The following is a 20361-nucleotide window of genomic DNA, read 5'->3' as shown; positions in this document are numbered from 1 at the left end:
TATTACCATCAACCCTATACTGTCGTATCCAGAAGTGGCAGTATGGTGACAGTCAAATCTCCGACTGGAGTCCTGTATAAGAGAAATGTATCAGGTGTAAAAAGGTACCAGTCCAGAGATACATCGAGCAAAGAGGTTGAAAGGCCAATACGAGATGCTGAAACTGAGAGACCTGATGATGTTCCAGAGGCAGTTACCAGCACTCCTGATGAAGTGACTAGAGCGCCAGAAACACCCGAAGCCGTGGCGAGCAGTATTTCCGACGCCGAGAGTGAACAACCGAGAAGCGACGACAATATCGCAGGCAGGCAAAACAAAACCGGAAAGTGCCCAAACGATACGAAGACTTTGTGCCATAGTTTTATAAGAACTTTGGGACAGTATTTTAATCTTATATCATAAAGTGCATGTATGAGTGCTGTAGGAAGTAAATTTTATGTAGTTGAGTTATAGTATTACCATTAGTTACGATGTTTGTATGTTTCCGAGGGATATTGATAAGTGAAGGTAAAGTTTATTTCTGATTAAAGGAGGGATGTCATGATAATGAATATGTATGAGATGTACCGGAAGTCACATGGTATGAGAGAGAGATAAGAGCACAAGCAGGAGAACAAAGGAAACTAGAGAATAAAGCCACTGAGAAGTTTACCTGATAAAACTTGTGTTTGATATTTTATTGACTTCACATTTCGGGCCACAAATGTGACAAATTCTGCAGATCCTCAAAATAACATGAATATGTTCAAATATTCACCATTTGTTCACATTTAATGTTTCAAGAAGCAAAGAACAGGTGATAAAGCCAATGACTTCCTTTCAAATCAGACAGCACATACATGTTTTCAGGCCAATCTTTGATGTTCTAACAAAATGGCAAGAATATTAGAAAAAAAAATGAGAATTACTTTACCAGATCCAATAATTCAGCTATTAATATCAAGTTGTCTATTGGCAAGAAATTTATTGGGCTTTAATTCAGAGTCAAAGTTTTTAAATCACTTGAGCTTCACATTAATTTTTCAGATTATTTCCATATAGCCTTGAAAGTGGCAGTTGCTTTTGAACAACCTTTTATCGCGGCAGTCCACCTTTATCTGCATTTAACTCTGGCCTTCTTTCCCAATCTTTACTCACCACTGACCGTTATACCTTTAATTGATCAAGTTTTTTTTTTGCTGGCAATAATGAAGTCTGCATTTATTTCAGGGAACTGTTTTGCATATATAATTCAATGAATATGTAGTTCTCACTTCTGAATTTAAAAAAAACTTTCAGATTGAAAATAAAAGCGTATGTACAAATTACACTTCATATAGAAAGTATATCATTCTGCACAATGTGAATTTGATTTCAATGTTCAAGTGCTTCAGAGTATATTAGGTTTTTTAATCTCATGCCAAAATATATAGATGGCTTTTATCTCCATTTCTGGAGCAACCAACATATTGCGGACTATGATAAAAACATTACATTTAGAGTTTCTGCTCAAACATTTTAATGATTGTCCTTCTTGATGGTTTTACTTAAACTAAGTTGAACTTAGAACTCAAGTTGCTCAAACTCAAAAGGCAGGTGGGATCATTAGTATTTGGGGATGAAGACATTTCCCCAACAGCATAACCAATCATTTTTGTACCCTCAATTACGTGATAATAATTTTAGAATTCAATCTTGTGTGGTATTGATGGTTGAACAACATGATTGGAGTTCCTTCTTTCAGTTCAGGATTATGTGACGTACATTAGGTGATGCCAGAGAATTTAAAATTCAACAGTAAATGTGCAGCTTCATCAACATCTGGCACAATGTCAATAGCATCAAATTGCTAGGATGATTAGGAAGCGTTATTCACAATCTGCAATGAATTGTAATTCAAATGTTGTTGAGAGAGATATGGGAACATTTCCATCCAATCATGAAATAATTCAGGCTCAGGACTTTCAAAAATTCCATGTTCCTAATTTGAGTAAACTTGAAACAAACTCTCTTGCAGTTGGCTCACCAGTCAAATGCACTGAAATATTGGTTTTCAAGTCTTATCGTTTAATATTTTCCAACATATATGATGCTTTAATACTTTCATCTTCTTCAGTATCTTGTAGAATTGCTGTTGCGTTTGACAATCATCTTCAGCCACCTCCCAATTTATTATGTTTAAGATCTTGCAACATTCAATGAAATGCTTAGTGAGCCATTGTAAATCTATTGTTGTGAATGTATAATCTTTTAGAAAATTTTTGCCTTTGCAGTTCCTAAACCAATGTTAAATGTTAGAATCTCCACATTTGTCAAATTTAAACTATTGAAGCAACATCTGATGATACCACGGCAATCATGACTTATTTTCAAACTTCAGCCAAAAACTGAGCAATCAGGAAAGTTTTTCTCATTCCATAAGTATGCAAAAAAAAGGTCAATGCACATAGCCTCTGTCAGAGCATCCAAGGCATTTAAAGAGCCAGACAACATGGAATAAACTCTTTGCACCACTTGTCCATGGCAACCAAGTTTGGAATCCGGTCTTGATTTGGCTGCATTTTTCCAGATCCTACGAAACCCTTATTGTTCTTATATTTGTCCAAGTGTCTTTTGAACATTACTGTATCTACCTCTAGTTTCTTTTGGAAACCCATTCCAAATACAGACCACCATACGAGTGAAAAAAAATTATTTTCCAGGTACTCAGTCTCTCACTTCTCATCTTAAATCTCTAGTCGTAGAATCAGGTACTCAGCATTTATTGGGTATCTTATTAAACTTTGTTCTCTCTTTCTTGGATATATTGATTTAACTGGTTAGAATCATAACAATTCACCTACAGCAATGCTCACATTTTCAGTTTCTCTTTTAGGGTTCAGGTAGAAGCAGTTGAATGAAATGATTTACTTTCAAATGTTATGGACAAAAAAAAAGGCATTTTAGGAAATTATTTTTTGTAGCAAGTATTATCAGGAATATTTTTCAGTGACCAAATGGAGTTGCGCAGCAACCATGTACTCTGCTCTTTGTGATTTTTAATAAATGACCTGGATGAAGAAATAGAGGGATGGATCAGTAGGTTTGCAAATGATACCAAGGTTGGAGGTGCTTTGGATAGTGTTGTGGAAAACGGGATACAGATAGGATCCAGAGTTGGACAGAAAAGTGACAGATGAAGTTCAATCTGGATTAATGTGAGGTGATGTATATTGCTGAGTCAAACTTGAAGGCAGAGTACATGGTTAATAGTAGAATACATAACAGCGTGGAAGAAGAGGGACCTTGGGGTTCAATACAATAGATCCCTGAAGGTTGCCACGCCGATTGATAGGACATTTAAGAAGACGTACAGGGATTGTGTTCAGGAGTCGAGAGGTGATGCTGAAGCACTACAAATCTCTGGTGAGACCACACTTAGAGTATTGTGTTCAGTTCTGGTCACCTCATTATAGGAAGGATGTGGAAGCTATGGAGAGGGTGCAGAGGAGATTTACCAGGATGTTGCCTGGATTGGAAAATGTGTCTTTTGAGGCAAGGTTAGTAGAGCTATGATTTTTCTCTTTGGAGCGAAGAAGGATGAGGGGTGACTTAATAGAGGTCTACAAGATTATGGGAAGCATAGATAAGGTAGACAGCCAGCACCCTTTTCCCAGGGCAGGAGTAGCAAACATCAGAGGACAATCCACACAAAAGTGAAGAGAGGAAAGTTTAGGGGAGACATCAGGGTTAAGTTTTTTTTAAAAATTACACACAGTTGTGGGTGCCTGGAATTCAATGTCAGGGGTGGTAGCGGAGGCTGAATCAATAGGGGCATTTAAGAGACTCTTAGACAGGCACATGGATGAAACGAGCTGGCACAACATGGTGGGCTGAAGAACTTGAACTGTGCTGTAATGTTCTATGTTCTAAAAGAATGCAAAGGAGTTAACATGTGATGATGACACTACAGTCCATAGTGATGCCTGAGATCCTGCACAGCAACACTCAAAGGGAAATTGTTATTAACTAAATCCTCATACTCCTTTATTAAAATTGTGTGGCTGCTGGCATTTAATAAGGAAAAGTAAAATTAAAAAACAGACAAAACAGAATGCAATCTTAATCCAATCCAGTTATGACTTTACAAAAGTTACTTGTACTCAGATGGTTAACTCATTAACCAGTCAAAATAATAAATTACATTGAATGAAAAGATATTGGAAATATGAAACTAAAACAAACTGCTGGGGAAAACCACAGCCAGCACCTGTGAAACAGCAAGTGATCAACTTTGTGGGTTGGAAAACTTGAATATTTCCAGCAAGTTCTGTTTTGTAACTGTATTTATAACACTTGCATGGAGAAATAGCATGGAAACAAAGTAAATTTCCACTGAAACAGATAGTTTTCAATGTTTCAGTTATTAAAAACCAAATGGTGTTGGAATTAATTTGGCAAGTTGAACCTGCAAGTCTCAAATGGCACAGTTGATAGTAATACTTTGACATCTTTATTATAGTGACAGATGACAAGGCATGGAGACAAGCTCTCAAGAGATTAAAAATAAAATTGAGTTTTTCTCTCACAATTTAAGTCTAATGTTTATATTTAATTGTTCTTTGTCTAACATAAATTATAAAGACCATAAGACAGAGGAGCAGAAATAGGCTATTCAGCCCATTGTGTCTGTCCCACCACAACTTTTATATGACCATTTACTCTCTTGCTCCAAGTCTCCTACTGTACTCCCATTGCATAATTACACAGCCAAATATCATTCCACTCAGACTTCAAATCGGATACATTTTCTGTGCTGGCTATCAAATATGGATGAAAATAAGATTGGTAAGAGATTACACATCTAATGTCATGGTGCACTCCTCAGTGGGAATAAAATGATGATCATTATCAGAGACCCTGTCCACATCAATGGTGCTGAAGTGGAAAAGTTGGCTAGCTTCAAGTTCTTAGGAGTAAACATTTCCAATTATCTGGTCTGGACAACCAATTTGATGTACACAACAGTCAAGAAAGCTTGTCAACGTCTCCACTTCCTTGGATGACTAAGAGAGTTAAGCATATTCCCCATATCCCTCAACAACTGCAAAATCAAAAGGATACTTGCTGGGTGCATCATAGCTGCTCTGCTCCAAGATTGGAAGCTACAGAAGGTGAATGCAGCCCAGAACATTATGCAAATCCCTCTCCTCCATGGACTCCTCCCACATTCCTGCTGACTTGGAAACATAATGAAGGACCTACCATACCCTCTTTTCCCCTTCCTATTGGCAAAAAGGCTTAAAATGCGTAAAATTGCACATGACTGCTTGGTTTCTCCACAGCCATCAGTCTCTTGAGTGAACCTCAAAATAATCCTTTTATGCCGTCCTTGCTTTGAACTATGAGTTTCCGTTCCGAATTATACTCTAAATGTACTCTTGTACAAATTTTGAGTTGACTGGTTACAATCTCGTGAAAGAACCATTCTCACTGTACCAGGTATGTGAAAAATGAACAAAACATTTAATACAGCAGAAAAATAATAAAACATTATCTAAGTAAAGATAGATAATGGAGAACTCAGATAGAGAAAGCTCTGGGGGATCCAGTACAGTATTCACAAAAGGCAGGTCAAGCAAATAATCAGGGAAACTAACAGAATACAACTGTTTATTACTGGGGAGAATATGCCTCATTATACTGTACATTGTGGGTCACATCTGATTGCATTATTCAAAATTAGAATAATACTGGCAGCAATTCAGAGGAGGTTTACAGTATTCTGATCTTGAATGGGCAGTTTTTCTTATGAGGATAGGTTGGGCAGATTATTTTGGGAAGAGCCAAAAGAGATGACCGATCTTGAGAAGTCTTGGGAAGTGGATGTGGAGAGGATGTTCTATTTTGTGTGTGAATCCCATATGAAGAAGATTCAAGGGGCCAAATGGTCTACTTCTGCTCCCAATTGGTATGTTAAGATAATGATGAAATGGAGAGATCATAGCGAGATATCTCATGGGAAGCATAATTGGATCCGCACGGTTGGTGTAGTGGTTAGTTCAACGTCTTTACAGTGCCAGCGATTGAGACCTGGGTTCGAATTCCGCACTGTTTGTTAGGAGATTGTATGTTCGCCCCATGTCTGCATGGGTTTTCTCTGGGGGCTCCAGTTTATTCCCACCCTTTAAAAACGTACCGGGGTGTAAATTGGGCGGCATGGACATGTATGGCCGAATTGGTCTGTAACAGTGCTGTATGTCTACATTTAAATTAAAAAAAAACATTCTTACTCCATCTTAATTTAAAAAAAACACTTTCAGTCCTTTCCTCCTTGAGTACTGTTCAGTACTTGCATTCCTTAAGGTACCTGATTGGAATGATTCAATTGCAGATCACTACAAACCAAAGTAAATGGTGTTTTTGAAATCAAATCTGTAAGCCTGGAACGGAAAACTAGCTAAGAAATTGTAAATTCATCTAAAGCTTAAAAATTAATAAACATTCATGAAAGTCAAATATGGGGGCAACATTTAATCAATTTCATAGGAAAGTCAATGGAATAAAATTCCATTGTTGTTCCAACTGTTGTAGCTTCTATATTTTGTAACCAAAACTTTTTTTTCTCCCCACCCCCCCCCCCCCCCACTTCCCCCCAAACCCCACCATCCCAACTACTGACGAGTTATCGGGATGATTAACAAACGATCTGATAACTGTGCAGTAATTAACCTCCATAATGAGGTTACAACCTTCATTTTTACATGATTTAGTTAATCACATCAAATGCAAAATAGCAGTTAAAAGATGCCTTCAATAAAGCTGCATACATAATGATTCAGTGTTAGGTCCCTAACGTGCATTTGAGAATTAGCAGTGGAATCAATCCCTGCAAAGCAAAATTGCATTGCTAAAATGTAGCTGAAAACAGGCAGAACATAAACCAATATCTACCTCAATTTCTAATATTAAACTTTATTCATCCACAATAATGTGGATTTACACAAAGATAGAATCTATCAAACAAGCATTTAATAACAAACTGTTATGATTTATCACGATCCCCACCTTATTTGATGTTTTCACGATAGGAATTTCACTCTCAGACCGCATTTTACTTTCTATTTCTTCCCAGTTCCTATCTTCATTTTTAAACAGAATCCTACAAACAAAAATATAAGCTGTTAAAACAACAAAAGACGAATTTCCCCTTTTATAAAAGAAACTCAATTGATAATATGTTCTCCTTTGATTTACCAAATTGCTTCTGAAATAATTTAGCAAATCAATACATTTCAAATAATGATTTAGGACATTTATCTAATAGGCCAAATTATACAAAAATTTACCTTCCTTTGGAAGTCACCAATCACTTATTTGCTGCCTAATAATGTACAACATATACCCCCACGTGCCCCTTACACCAGGTAAGTAAATTTCATTTCCCATCTATAGTCTACATAATTTTTTTTTCAGTAAACAAGGTCTTGATGACTTAAATTTAATTTCAGCCAAAACCCATGGAATAAAAATACTGTCAATACTTTCAACATGATATTAATGATGTATTAAGAGCATAGAAGTATTTCCCCCAGAATTATTAGTTCTTTAAGTATGCTAGCTAATTTATCAGTATATAGTTTTAAATGGAACACAAAAAAATGGAGGTTAAAAATAGTACTCTGATTGGATGCTTTTCTTTCTTGTTGTTAATTATATTTCTTTATCTGCCTTGAATGGAACCATGGAGAAGAGGCAAGAATGGTTTTTTGTTCTACACATGTTTGAGATACAATGTTTTCAAAGCCACAATTTCAGTGGAATAAGCAAGGATGACTATATGAATATGAAGTATTCCAAGTTTTTCATGTTGGATATAATAGCTATTGCATGGAAACATAGAAACATAGGAAGTAGGAACAGGAGTGGGCCAAAAATGGCCCATCGAGCCTGCTCCGCCATTCAATACGATCATGGCTGATCGAATTTATGACCTAATTCCACCTACCTGCCTTCTCCCCATATCCCCTAATTCCTCTATCATGTAAAAATTTATCTAACCAAATTTTAAATAAGTTTAATGAGGCAGCCTCAACCACTTCCCTGGTTAGAGAATTCCAAACATTCACTACTCTCTGGGAAAAACTATTTTTCCTCATCTCTGTCCTAAATCTACTCCCCCGTATCTTGAGACTGTGTCCTCTCGTTTTAGTTTCCCCAGCCAGCTCAAAAAACCTTCCTACATCTATCCTATCCATACCCTTCATAATCCTATATGTTTCTATAAGATCTCCTCTCATTCTTCTGAACTCGAGCGAATACAATCCTAGATGATTTAATCTTTCATCATAAGTCAACCCCTTCATCCCAGGGATCCACCGAGTAAACCTCCTCTGGACTGTCTCCAAAGCCAGTATATCCTTCTTCAAATATGGAGACCAGAACTGGACACAGTACTCCAGGTGCAGTCTCACCAGTACCTTTTACAGTTGCAACATGACCTCCCTACTCCTGAATTCAATTCCTCTAGCGATGAAGGCCAACATTCCATCTGCCTTCTTAATAACCTGCTGCACCTGCAACCTAACTTTTTGTGATTCATGCATAAGCACTCCCAAGTCCCTCTGCACAACAGCATGCTGTAGTTTTTCACCCTTTAAATAATATTCAGCTCTTTTATTTTTCTTGCCAAAGTGGAAAACCTCACACTTACTAACATTGTATTCCATCTGCCAGACCTTTGCCCACTCATCCAGCTTAACTATATCCCTCTGCAGACTCTCCAATTTGCAATTTTGCTCTTCCACTCAATTTGGTGTCATCCGCAAACTTGGCTACACCACATTTTGTCCCCTCCTCCAAGTCATCAATGTAAATGATGAACAGTTGTGGGCCTAACACTGACCCCTGCAGCACCCCACTTACCACTCTCTGCCAACCTGAAAAACTCCCACTTATCCCGACTCTCTGCCTCCTGTCAGACAACCAATTTTCAATCCAGGCCAATATACTTCCCCGGACTCCACTTTCCTGGAACTTACTGATAAGTCTCTTGTGCGGCACCTTATCAAACGCTTTCTGGAAATCCAAATATACAACATCAACCTGTTCCCCTCATCCACTGCACCCATTATATCCTCAAAGAATCCTAACAAGTTTGTCAAACAAGATCTTCCCTTTCTAAAACCATGCTGCGTCTGCCTGATTGAACCCTGACGTTCCAAAAGTTTCATTATTTCATCTTTAATGACGGCTTCAAGCAATTTTCCAACTACAGACGTCAAACTAATTGGCCGATAATTTCCAGTCTTCTGCCTACATCCCTTCTTAAAAAGTGGCGTGACATTTGCTGTCTTCCAGTCTGTCAGGACCTGCCAAGAATCCAAGGAATTTTGGTATATGACCACCAATGCATCAACTATAACTTCTGCCATTTCCTTCAGAATCCTTGGATGCATATCATCAGGACCAGGTGATTTGTCTGGCTTTAGTCCCATTAGTTTCTCCATCACTACTTCCTTTGTAACAACTATTTTATCAAGGCCCTCCCCAACATTCGCATCCTTAACTCCGCACTTGGGCATGCTGGACGTGTCTTCCACTGTGAAGACTGACAAAATATTTGTTTAATGCCTCGGCCATTTCCTCATTTTTTGCTACCAGTTTTCCTTTCTCATCCTCCAAGGGTCCTATGTTAACTCTGGCCACCCTCTTCCATTTTATATATTTATAAATTTTTTTATTTCTGTTTTTATATTTTGTGCCAATTTACTTTCATAATCCTTTTTCCATTTCTTATTACCTGCTTTGTAACCCCTTGTTGTCTCTTAAAGTTATCCCAATCTTCCAGTTTCCCACTGCTCTTTGCAGCTTTGTACACCTGCGCCTTCAATTTTATACTCTCCTTTATTTCCTTTGTTAACCACGGTTGATTTTTCCCTCCCTTGCTGCCCTTTTTCCTGACCAGAATATATTTTTGTTGAGCATTACAAAATATTTCTTTGAAAATCTTCCACTGTTCCTCAACTGTTTCATCAATTAGCCTGTGCTCCCAGTCCACTCTGCCCAATTCCTCCCTCATCCTATGGTAGTCACCCCTGTTTAAGCATAATATATTAGTTTTAGATCTAACTATTTCCCCTTCCATCTGAATGAGAAATTCAATCATACTATGAGCACTATTTCCCAGATGGTCTCTGACTATTACATCATTTACTCTACCTATCTCATTGCACAACACTAGATCTTGTGGGTTCCTTAACATGCTGCTCAAGAAAGCTATCGCGGATGCATTCTATGAAGTCCTCTTCCAGACTCCCACGACCAACTTGATTTTCCCAATCTATGTGGAAGTTAAAGTCCCCCATGACTACTGCCGTATCATTATTACATGCTGCCTCACTTATCTCTCTATTTATTTCCTGTGCCATTAAACTATTGTTATTTGGTGGGCGATAGAGAACACCCACCAATAATTTTTTCCCTTTGTTATTCTTTATCTCTACCCAAATGGACTCAACATTATGCTCTTTAGATCTTATATTATTCCTCACTACTGCCTGGAGCTCATCTTTGATTAAGAGTGCAACTCCACCTCCCTTACCATCCTGTCTATCTCTTTGCACCACCTGATACTCTTGAAAGTTTAATTCCCATTTAGGGTCACCTTGTAGCCATATTTCCGTGATGGCTACCAAATCATAGGCATGGGTACCGATTTGCACCTCAAGTTCACTAACCTTATTTCTAATACTGCAGGCATTCAGATAAAGTGCCCTTATGCTCTTTGTCCTTTAATATCTAATGACTTCTGTAACCTTTTCTTTTGATTTTTCTGCCCACTATTTTTCTTTGCAATTTTCTTAAGACTAGCATTGACCCGAAAACTCACTGCACCATCTGATTTTTTACTTTCTCCTATTTTACTTTTCCTGGCCATTACTTTATCTTCCCTACCCTTTTCCCTATCACTCTGGTTCCCATACCCCTGCCAAATTAGTTTAAACCTTGCCCCACTGCTGTACCAAACATACTTACCAAAATGTTGACACCTTTTGGATTTAGGTGCAACCCGTCCCTCTTGTAAAGATCATGCCTTCCCCAAAAAAGATCCCAATGATCCAAGAAGCCAAATCCTTGCCTTGTACACCAGCACCTCAGCCACACGTTCATTTTCCTTATCCTTACATTCTTTTCATCACTTGTATTTGGAACAGGTAGTAATCCCGAAATCACCACCCTGTCTTTCAGCTTTTGTCCCAGCTCACTGTAATCCCTTTTCATTACCTCCTCCCTTTTCTTGTCAATGTCGTTTGTACCCACATGTACCAAGACATCAGGCTGCTCTCCCTCTCCTCTCAGAATATTTTGGACCTGATTTGTGAGATCTCGTACCCTTGCACCAGGGAGGCAGCACACCATGCGGGTATACTTATCTGGCTCACAGATCCTCCTGTCTGTACCCCTGACAATGGAGTCCCCAATAACTACTGCATTTCTCCTTTTCCTTTTCTTTTGCACCACTCTGCCAGGCTCATTGCCATTGACCTGGTGCCCGTGGCCATCTTCTGTCCGGTCATCTCCCTCAACAGAATCCAACACAACATAACTGTTGCTGAGTGGGATAGTCACTGGTGTGCTCTCCGTTTTTCTTGCTTTTTTCTTTCCCCGCCTGACGGTTTCCCACTTACCTGACACGGGTTCTGGAGCATATATCGCCCTGAAAGTTGAGTCGATTAGCTCCTCATTCTCCCTTACAAGCCGCAGGTCATCAATCTGCAACTCCATATCCCTAATTCGCTCCCTTAGTAACTGCATCTCGGTACACCTGGTGCAGATGTGGCCATTTAGGAGGGTGGAGGTCACCCATTGTTCCCACATCTGACACCCAGTACAGAGCACTAACCCTATTGGCATGACTCTGAATACGAAGGCAAATAACAGCTTACCTTTTCTTATTGCCTGCTTTCGCCGAAGCCTGATAAGCCAAAGCCAGGAAGTCTCACTCCTTCACTGCTCCACTCACTCACTGAGCCACTCCTCGGTGGCTGCAGCCTCCCCTTTCACTCCTTTTATTGGCCCCTTGACCAATTAACCCTGTCACTTTCAGCAAGCTCCCCCTCCTCTGATTCACAGCCCGACTCTCTCCAAGCTGCTCCTCCTCCGACTCACCTTCTCCTCACTTTCAGCAAGCTCCTCCTCCTCTGACTCACTTTCAGCAAGCTCCTCCTCCTCCTCTGACTCACTTTCAGCAAGCTCCTCCTCCTCCACTGACTCACTTTCAGCAAGCTCCTCCTCCTCTGACTCACTTTCAGCAAGCTCCTCCTCCTCTGACACACTTTCAGCAAGCTCCTCCTCCTCCTCTGACTCACTTTCAGCAAGCTCCTCCTCCTCCTCAGACTCACTTTCAGCAAGCTCCTCCTCCTCTGACTCACTTTCAGCAAGCTCCTCCTCCTCTGACTCACTTTCAGCAAGCTCCTCCTCCTCCTCTGACTCACTTTCAGCAAGCTCCTCCTCCTCCTCTGACTCACTTTCAGCAAGCTCCTCCTCCTCTGACTCACTTTCAGCAAGCTCCTCCTCCTCCTCTGACTCACTTTCAGCAAGCTCCTCCTCCTCCTCTGACTCACTTTCAGCAAGCTCCTCCTCCTCTGACTCACTTTCAGCAAGCTCCTCCTCCTCCTCTGACTCACTTTCAGCAAGCTCCTCCTCCTCCTCTGACTCACTTTCAGCAAGCTCCTCCTCCTCTGACTCACTTTCAGCAAGCTCCTCCTCCTCTGACTCACTTTCAGCAAGCTCCTCCTCCTCTGACTCACTTTCAGCAAGCTCCTCCTCCTCTGACTCACTTTCAGCAAGCTCCTCCTCCTCCTCTGACTCACTTTCAGCAAGCTCCTCCTCCTCCTCTGACTCACTTTCAGCAAGCTCCTCCTCCTCTGACTCACTTTCAGCAAGCTCCTCCTCCTCTGACTCACTTTCAGCAAGCTCCTCCTCCTCTGACTCACTTTCAGCAAGCTCCTCCTCCTCCTCTGACTCACTTTCAGCAAGCTCCTCCTCCTCCTCTGACTCACTTTCAGCAAGCTCCTCCTCCTCCTCTGACTCACTTTCAGCAAGCTCCTCCTCCTCTGACTCACTTTCAGCAAGCTCCTCCTCCTCTGACTCACTTTCAGCAAGCTCCTCCTCCTCCTCTGACTCACTTTCAGCAAGCTCCTCCTCCTCTGACTCACTTTCAGCAAGCTCCTCCTCCTCTGACTCACTTTCAGCAAGCTCCTCCTCCTCCTCTGACTCACTTTCAGCAAGCTCCTCCTCCTCTGACTCACTTTCAGCAAGCTCCTCCTCCTCCTCACTTTCAGCAAGCTCCTCCTCCTCTGACTCACTTTCAGCAAGCTCCTCCTCCTCCTCTGACTCACTTTCAGCAAGCTCCTCCTCCTCTGACTCACTTTCAGCAAGCTCCTCCTCCTCCTCACTTTCAGCAAGCTCCTCCTCCTCTGACTCACTTTCAGCAAGCTCCTCCTCCTCCTCTGACTCACTTTCAGCAAGCTCCTCCTCCTCTGACTCACTTTCAGCAAGCTCCTCCTCCTCCGACTCACTTTCAGCAAGCTCCTCCTCCTCCTCTGACTCACTTTCAGCAAGCTCCTCCTCCTCTGACTCACTTTCAGCAAGCTCCTCCTCCTCCTCACTTTCAGCAAGCTCCTCCTCCTCCTCTGACTCACTTTCAGCAAGCTCCTCCTCCTCTGACTCACTTTCAGCAAGCTCCTCCTCCTCCTCTGACTCACTTTCAGCAAGCTCCTCCTCCTCTGACTCACTTTCAGCAAGCTCCTCCTCCTCTGACTCACTTTCAGCAAGCTCCTCCTCCTCCTCCTCCTCACTTTCAGCAAGCTCCTCCTCCTCCTCCTCACTTTCAGCAAGCTCCTCCTCCTCCTCTGACTCACTTTCAGCAAGCTCCTCCTCCTCCTCTGACTCACTTTCAGCAAGCTCCTCCTCCTCTGACTCACTTTCAGCAAGCTCCTCCTCCTCCTCTGACTCACTTTCAGCAAGCTCCTCCTCCTCCTCTGACTCACTTTCAGCAAGCTCCTCCTCCTCTGACTCACTTTCAGCAAGCTCCTCCTCCTCCTCACTTTCAGCAAGCTCCTCCTCCTCTGACTCACTTTCAGCAAGCTCCTCCTCCTCCTCTGACTCACTTTCAGCAAGCTCCTCCTCCTCTGACTCACTTTCAGCAAGCTCCTCCTCCTCTGACTCACTTTCAGCAAGCTCCTCCTCCTCCTCTGACTCACTTTCAGCAAGCTCCTCCTCCTCTGACTCACTTTCAGCAAGCTCCTCCTCCTCTGACTCACTTTCAGCAAGCTCCTCCTCCTCCTCCTCCTCCTCACTTTCAGCAAGCTCCTCCTCCTCCGACTCACTTTCAGCAAGCTCCTCCTCCTCCTCTGACTCACTTTCAGCAAGCTCCTCCTCCTCCTCTGACTCACTTTCAGCAAGCTCCTCCTCCTCTGACTCACTTTCAGCAAGCTCCTCCTCCTCTGACTCACTTTCAGCAAGCTCCTCCTCCTCCGACTCACTTTCAGCAAGCTCCTCCTCCTCCGACTCACTTTCAGCAAGCTCCTCCTCCTCTGACTCACTTTCAGCAAGCTCCTCCTCCTCCGACTCACTTTCAGCAAGCTCCTCCTCCTCCGACTCACTTTCAGCAAGCTCCTCCTCCTCCGACTCACTTTCAGCAAGCTCCTCCTCCTCCGACTCACTTTCAGCAAGCTCCTCCTCCTCCGACTCACTTTCAGCAAGCTCCTCCTCCTCCGACTCACTTTCAGCAAGCTCCTCCTCCTCTGACTCACTTTCAGCAAGCTCCTCCTCCTCCTCGGACTCACTTTCAGCAAGCTCCTCCTCCTCCGACTCACTTTCAGCAAGCTCCTCCTCCTCTGACTCACTTTCAGCAAGCTCCTCCTCCTCTGACTCACTTTCAGCAAGCTCCTCCTCCTCCTCGGACTCACTTTCAGCAAGCTCCTCCTCCTCTGACTCACTTTCAGCAAGCTCCTCCTCCTCCGACTCACTTTCAGCAAGCTCCTCCTCCTCCGACTCACTTTCAGCAAGCTCCTCCTCCTCCGACTCACTTTCAGCAAGCTCCTCCTCCTCTGACTCACTTTCAGCAAGCTCCTCCTCCTCTGACTCACTTTCAGCAAGCTCCTCCTCCTCTGACTCACTTTCAGCAAGCTCCTCCTCCTCCTCTGACTCACTTTCAGCAAGCTCCTCCTCCTCCGACTCACTTTCAGCAAGTTCCTCCTCCTCCGACTCACTTTCAGCAAGCTCCTCCTCCTCCGACTCACTTTCAGCAAGCTCCTCCTCCTCCGACTCACTTTCAGCAAGCTCCTCCTCCTCCTCCTCACTTTCAGCAAGCTCCTCCTCCTCCTCTGACTCACTTTCAGCAAGCTCCTCCTCCTCCGACTCACTTTCAGCAAGCTCCTCCTCCTCTGACTCACTTTCAGCAAGCTCCTCCTCCTCCTCACTTTCAGCAAGCTCCTCCTCCTCTGACTCACTTTCAGCAAGCTCCTCCTCCTCCTCTGACTCACTTTCAGCAAGCTCCTCCTCCTCTGACTCACTTTCAGCAAGCTCCTCCTCCTCCTCCTCACTTTCAGCAAGCTCCTCCTCCTCTGACTCACTTTCAGCAAGCTCCTCCTCCTCTGACTCACTTTCAGCAAGCTCCTCCTCCTCCGACTCACTTTCAGCAAGCTCCTCCTCCTCCAACTCACTTTCAGCAAGCTCCTCCTCCTCTGACTCACTTTCAGCAAGCTCCTCCTCCTCTGACTCACTTTCAGCAAGCTCCTCCTCCTCCTCGGACTCACTTTCAGCAAGCTCCTCCTCCTCCGACTCACTTTCAGCAAGCTCCTCCTCCTCCGACTCACTTTCAGCAAGCTCCTCCTCCTCCTCGGACTCACTTTCAGCAAGCTCCTCCTCCTCTGACTCACTTTCAGCAAGCTCCTCCTCCTCCGACTCACTTTCAGCAAGCTCCTCCTCCTCCGACTCACTTTCAGCAAGCTCCTCCTCCTCCGACTCACTTTCAGCAAGCTCCTCCTCCTCCGACTCACTTTCAGCAAGCTCCTCCTCCTCTGACTCACTTTCAGCAAGCTCCTCCTCCTCTGACTCACTTTCAGCAAGCTCCTCCTCCTCTGACTCACTTTCAGCAAGCTCCTCCTCCTCCTCTGACTCACTTTCAGCAAGCTCCTCCTCCTCCGACTCACTTTCAGCAAGCTCCTCCTCCTCCGACTCACTTTCAGCAAGCTCCTCCTCCTCCGACTCACTTTCAGCAAGCTCCTCCTCCTCCGACTCACTTTCAGCAAGCTCCTCCTCCTCCTCTGACTCACTTTCAGCAAGCTCCTCCTCCTCTGACTCACTTTCAGCAAGCTCCTCCTCCTCTGACTCACTTTCAGCAAGCTCCTCCTCCTCTGACTCACTTTCAGCAAGCTCCTCCTCCTCCTCGGACTCACTTTCAGCAAGCTCCTCCTCCTCTGACTCACTTTCAGCAAGCTCCTCCTCCTCCGACTCACTTTCAGCAAGCTCCTCCTCCTCCGACTCACTTTCAGCAAGCTCCTCCTCCTCCGACTCACTTTCAGCAAGCTCCTCCTCCTCCGACTCACTTTCAGCAAGCTCCTCCTCCTCTGACTCACTTTCAGCAAGCTCCTCCTCCTCTGACTCACTTTCAGCAAGCTCCTCCTCCTCCGACTCACTTTCAGCAAGCTCCTCCTCCTCCTCTGACTCACTTTCAGCAAGCTCCTCCTCCTCCGACTCACTTTCAGCAAGCTCCTCCTCCTCCGACTCACTTTCAGCAAGCTCCTCCTCCTCCGACTCACTTTCAGCAAGCTCCTCCTCCTCCGACTCACTTTCAGCAAGCTCCTCCTCCTCTGACTCACTTTCAGCAAGCTCCTCCTCCTCTGACTCACTTTCAGCAAGCTCCTGCTCCTCTGACTCACAGCCGAACCAAGTAGGCCCAAGCCCTCGTAAGCCCCCGACTTTAATAGCTTACCTTCTCCTCACTTTCAGCAGGTCAAAAAACAAATGGTAAAGTCAATATATAGATAAGTGCATTGCTTTCTGTAAAAATTACTCATCTTTCAGCTGCAAACATTGATTTTCAAATGTGGAAGTGAAGGACAAGTTTTTTTTAAAAAAACAATACTTCAACTATCAGAGAAATCATTTAGCTGTCTCGCACAAAGTAAAGCAATAAATTTCAAACTGGTGCTCTGTCCAGGCTTTCTGATGTTAAAACATTTCACAACTCCATAATTAATGGGAAAGTTGATAAGAATACTTTTGTGGAGCACGGTATTCCAGATCTTGAGGTTAATTTGCCACATTCCAAATGTTTGAATACAATACCTAGATTCTTCTGTTCTGTTAGTTATACTGAAAAGACCATTAGTGCCATCTAGGGGCAGATCATTCAAAATATTTATCCCTCTTAATTATACAATTAATATAGCTGTTTTGCCAGCATAAAAGATGAATCCTGTACCTCATCCACTTGTACCAGTTCTTGGGGGAGGGAGGACAAAAAGTAATCTTGCTTTCAGCTGTCTGAAATTTCATTCCATTAGGGTTTTGAAATTGTATATTTTTTCTGATGCACTGCAAAGCACTGTGGACTGGTGGGTGCACTGGCTATGTTACAGAAATTAAAGCAGATTTGTTTGTGAAATGATTTACCTGGCAAGGATAATCAATTGATGAAAGGACTGCTATTCTCAGCAGCGCAACATTTGAAAATTAATTACCACAAAATTGGAAGAACTATAAAGTGTACAATTTGGGTTCAATTGTTCAGCTGGTAAAAGCTCAATTTTATTTTTCCTGCTATCTCCCAACACAGTAATTATGGATGATCTGCTGATATGATGTGCAATATACAAGCACCTAGAGTGCCCTCCATAATGTTTGGGACGGACACTTTTCTTCCTTTACTTGATTGCGCTCCACAGTTTTAAATTTGTATCAAACAATTCACATGTGATTAAAGTGCACATTGCAGATTTTATTCTCGGTTATTTGTCTACATTTTGGATTGACTATGTAGAAATTACAGCACTTTTTAAAATATATCGTTCTGCCATTTCAGGGCATCAGAAAGGTTTGGGACATTAGGCTTCACCAGGTGTCTGTAATTACTCAGATATGTTTAAGTGCTTCATTGGTGCAGGTATCAGAGAGCTAGGATTGCTTCAAAGCTTTTAATCTCCATAGGAGTCTGTGGTTGACATTTTTCAACATGAGGACCAGAGTTGCACCAGAGAAAGTCCGAGAAATCATTATGAGGCTGAAAAACAAGAATTAAACAGTAAGAGACATCACCCAATCCTCAGGATGACCAAAATCAACTGGAACACTTTTAAGAAGAAAGAGCGTACTGTACTGGTGAGCTCAGTAATAGCAAAGGAACTGGTGGGTCCAGGAAGACCTCCATTGCTGCTCTCAGAAGAATTCTCATCATAATGAGGAAAAAACCCAAATGCCTAACAGATCATAAAATCTCTTCAGGAGGCAGGAGTGGATGCGTCAATGACTAATGTACACAGAACACTTCATGAACAGAAATACAGAGGTTACACTGCAAGATGCAAACCACTAGTTGGCCACACAAACAGGATGGCCAGATTACAGTTTGCCAATAAGTATGTAAAAGAGCCTGCAGAATTGTGCAAAAAAGGTCTTGTGGACAGACAAGACCAAGATTAACCTATAATCAGAGTGATGGCAAGAGCAAAGTCTGGAGGCATAAAAGAAAGAACTGCTCAAGATCCAAAGCACACCACCTCAAATGTGCAACATGGCGATGGGGATGTTATGGCCTGGGCGTGTATGGCTGCCACAGGTACTGGCACCATTATCTTTATTGGTGATGTAACTGCTGATGCAGTAGCAAAATGAATTCTGAGGTGTATAGAAACATCTTACCAGCTTCAAATTAGAGCAAATGCCTCCAAACTCATTGGACAGCACTTCATCTTCCAGCAAGGCAATTATCCCAAACATACTGCTAAAGGAACAAAGGAATATTCAAAACTAAAAACTGGAAAATTCTTGAATGGCCAAGTCAGTCACCCATCTAAATTCAATTGAGCATGCCTTCCATGTGCTGAAGAAAAAACTTAAGGGGAAAAGCCCCTGAAACAAGCAGGTGCTGAAGATGACTGCATTATAGGCCTGGCAGAGCATCACCAGAGAAGATACTCAGTCCCTGGTGATGTCTATGAATCACAGACTTCAAGCAGTCATTCAATGCTTACAAGGGATATGCAACAAAGTACTAAACATGACAAATATATCTACCATTGGATTGTCCCAAACATTACAGTGCACTGAATGAGGGGGCTATGTATAAATAAAATGCTGAAATTTCTACATGGTCAAACCAAAATGTATACAAATATCTTTTATTAAAATCTGGAATGTGCACTTTAATCACATGAAATTGCAAATTTAAAACTGGGGAGCACAGGAATAAAGGAATCAATGTGTATTTGTCCCAAACATTATAGAGGATACTGTACACTTCTAAGGAGGTTGAGGTGGGCAAGGTTAGAAGCCCCGATCTTGACAAGATTTTACAGGAGCACCATTCATTGTGTGGTACAGTGGCTGCAAATCACAAGACTCTAAGTCAATACAGAGGGTCATCAAAGGAGCCAAGAAGATCACTGGGGTCTCCCTTTCCTCTATTGATATCATTCACCAGAAGTGCATCTTAAATTGGTCTCAAAGAATTATTGAGGACCCATTCCATCCAGCGCACAGTATCTTTGACCTACTACCATCAAGAGGATAGTACAGGAGCATCAAAACCATGACTGTCAGGCTGGGAAATAGCTTCTTTCATGGGCTTCAGGATTGATGAATGGTATCCCTCAACTTTGGGTCTCTTATGAATGAAACAGTAAATTATTCCAAAATATTATTTTCATTTACTTTATGCTATTGCATCAGCAGTTACATCACCAATGAAGATAATGGTGCCAGTACCTGTGGCAGTACACTGTTTTGTCATGATGTAAATATACCATCAGGTAATTAACGAACTTGATGTAATAGAATTACTGACATATAGTGGACAGAAATTCTAAGCTCAAAATCTGATCCAACTCACCAGGGAAATTAATGTGTATGGGTAGGTAAGCCGAAGATAAAGGATAAAAAAGCAGATCAGATAAACAAAATTGAAGCCTAAATAGCAAACTGCCACAAAAGGGTCAAGACACTTGGAATTGTATCCCTTCAAAAGCAAAATTAATACAGCAAAAAAAAAAACTGAGGCAATTCTCAAATAATTTAGAAAAGTTACAGACTACTCTTAAATGTGAAATACTATTTGAGTAATCCGATTTCTCTATCCAATACATTTCCATTTTACAGAGTAGGAAGACTACGGGT

General features: G+C 42.5%; 1 protein-coding gene across 14 annotated transcripts in view; it reads right to left on the bottom strand.

Annotated features, from left to right (window-relative positions):
* The window catches only part of cep170aa (centrosomal protein 170Aa), a 131952-nt gene that overhangs the window by 19920 nt on the left and 91671 nt on the right, over positions 1-20361 (bottom strand). For 12 of the 14 annotated variants that reach the window (XM_069930915.1, XM_069930913.1, XM_069930914.1 and 9 more), the window contains one exon: positions 7027-7120. In XM_069930915.1, coding sequence (XP_069787016.1) covers positions 7027-7120 — 94 coding nt within the window. Of the gene's footprint in view, positions 1-4980; positions 6357-7026; positions 7121-17947; positions 18251-20361 lie in introns of those variants that run through there. The other 2 variants (XM_069930918.1, XM_069930916.1) reach the window with 2 other exon arrangements.

The sequence above is a fragment of the Narcine bancroftii genome, chromosome 4, assembly GCF_036971445.1.
Source record: "Narcine bancroftii isolate sNarBan1 chromosome 4, sNarBan1.hap1, whole genome shotgun sequence".
In the NCBI taxonomy this organism is placed as follows: Eukaryota; Metazoa; Chordata; class Chondrichthyes; order Torpediniformes; family Narcinidae; genus Narcine; species Narcine bancroftii.
This window is presented reverse-complemented; position numbering and strand designations above follow the sequence as displayed.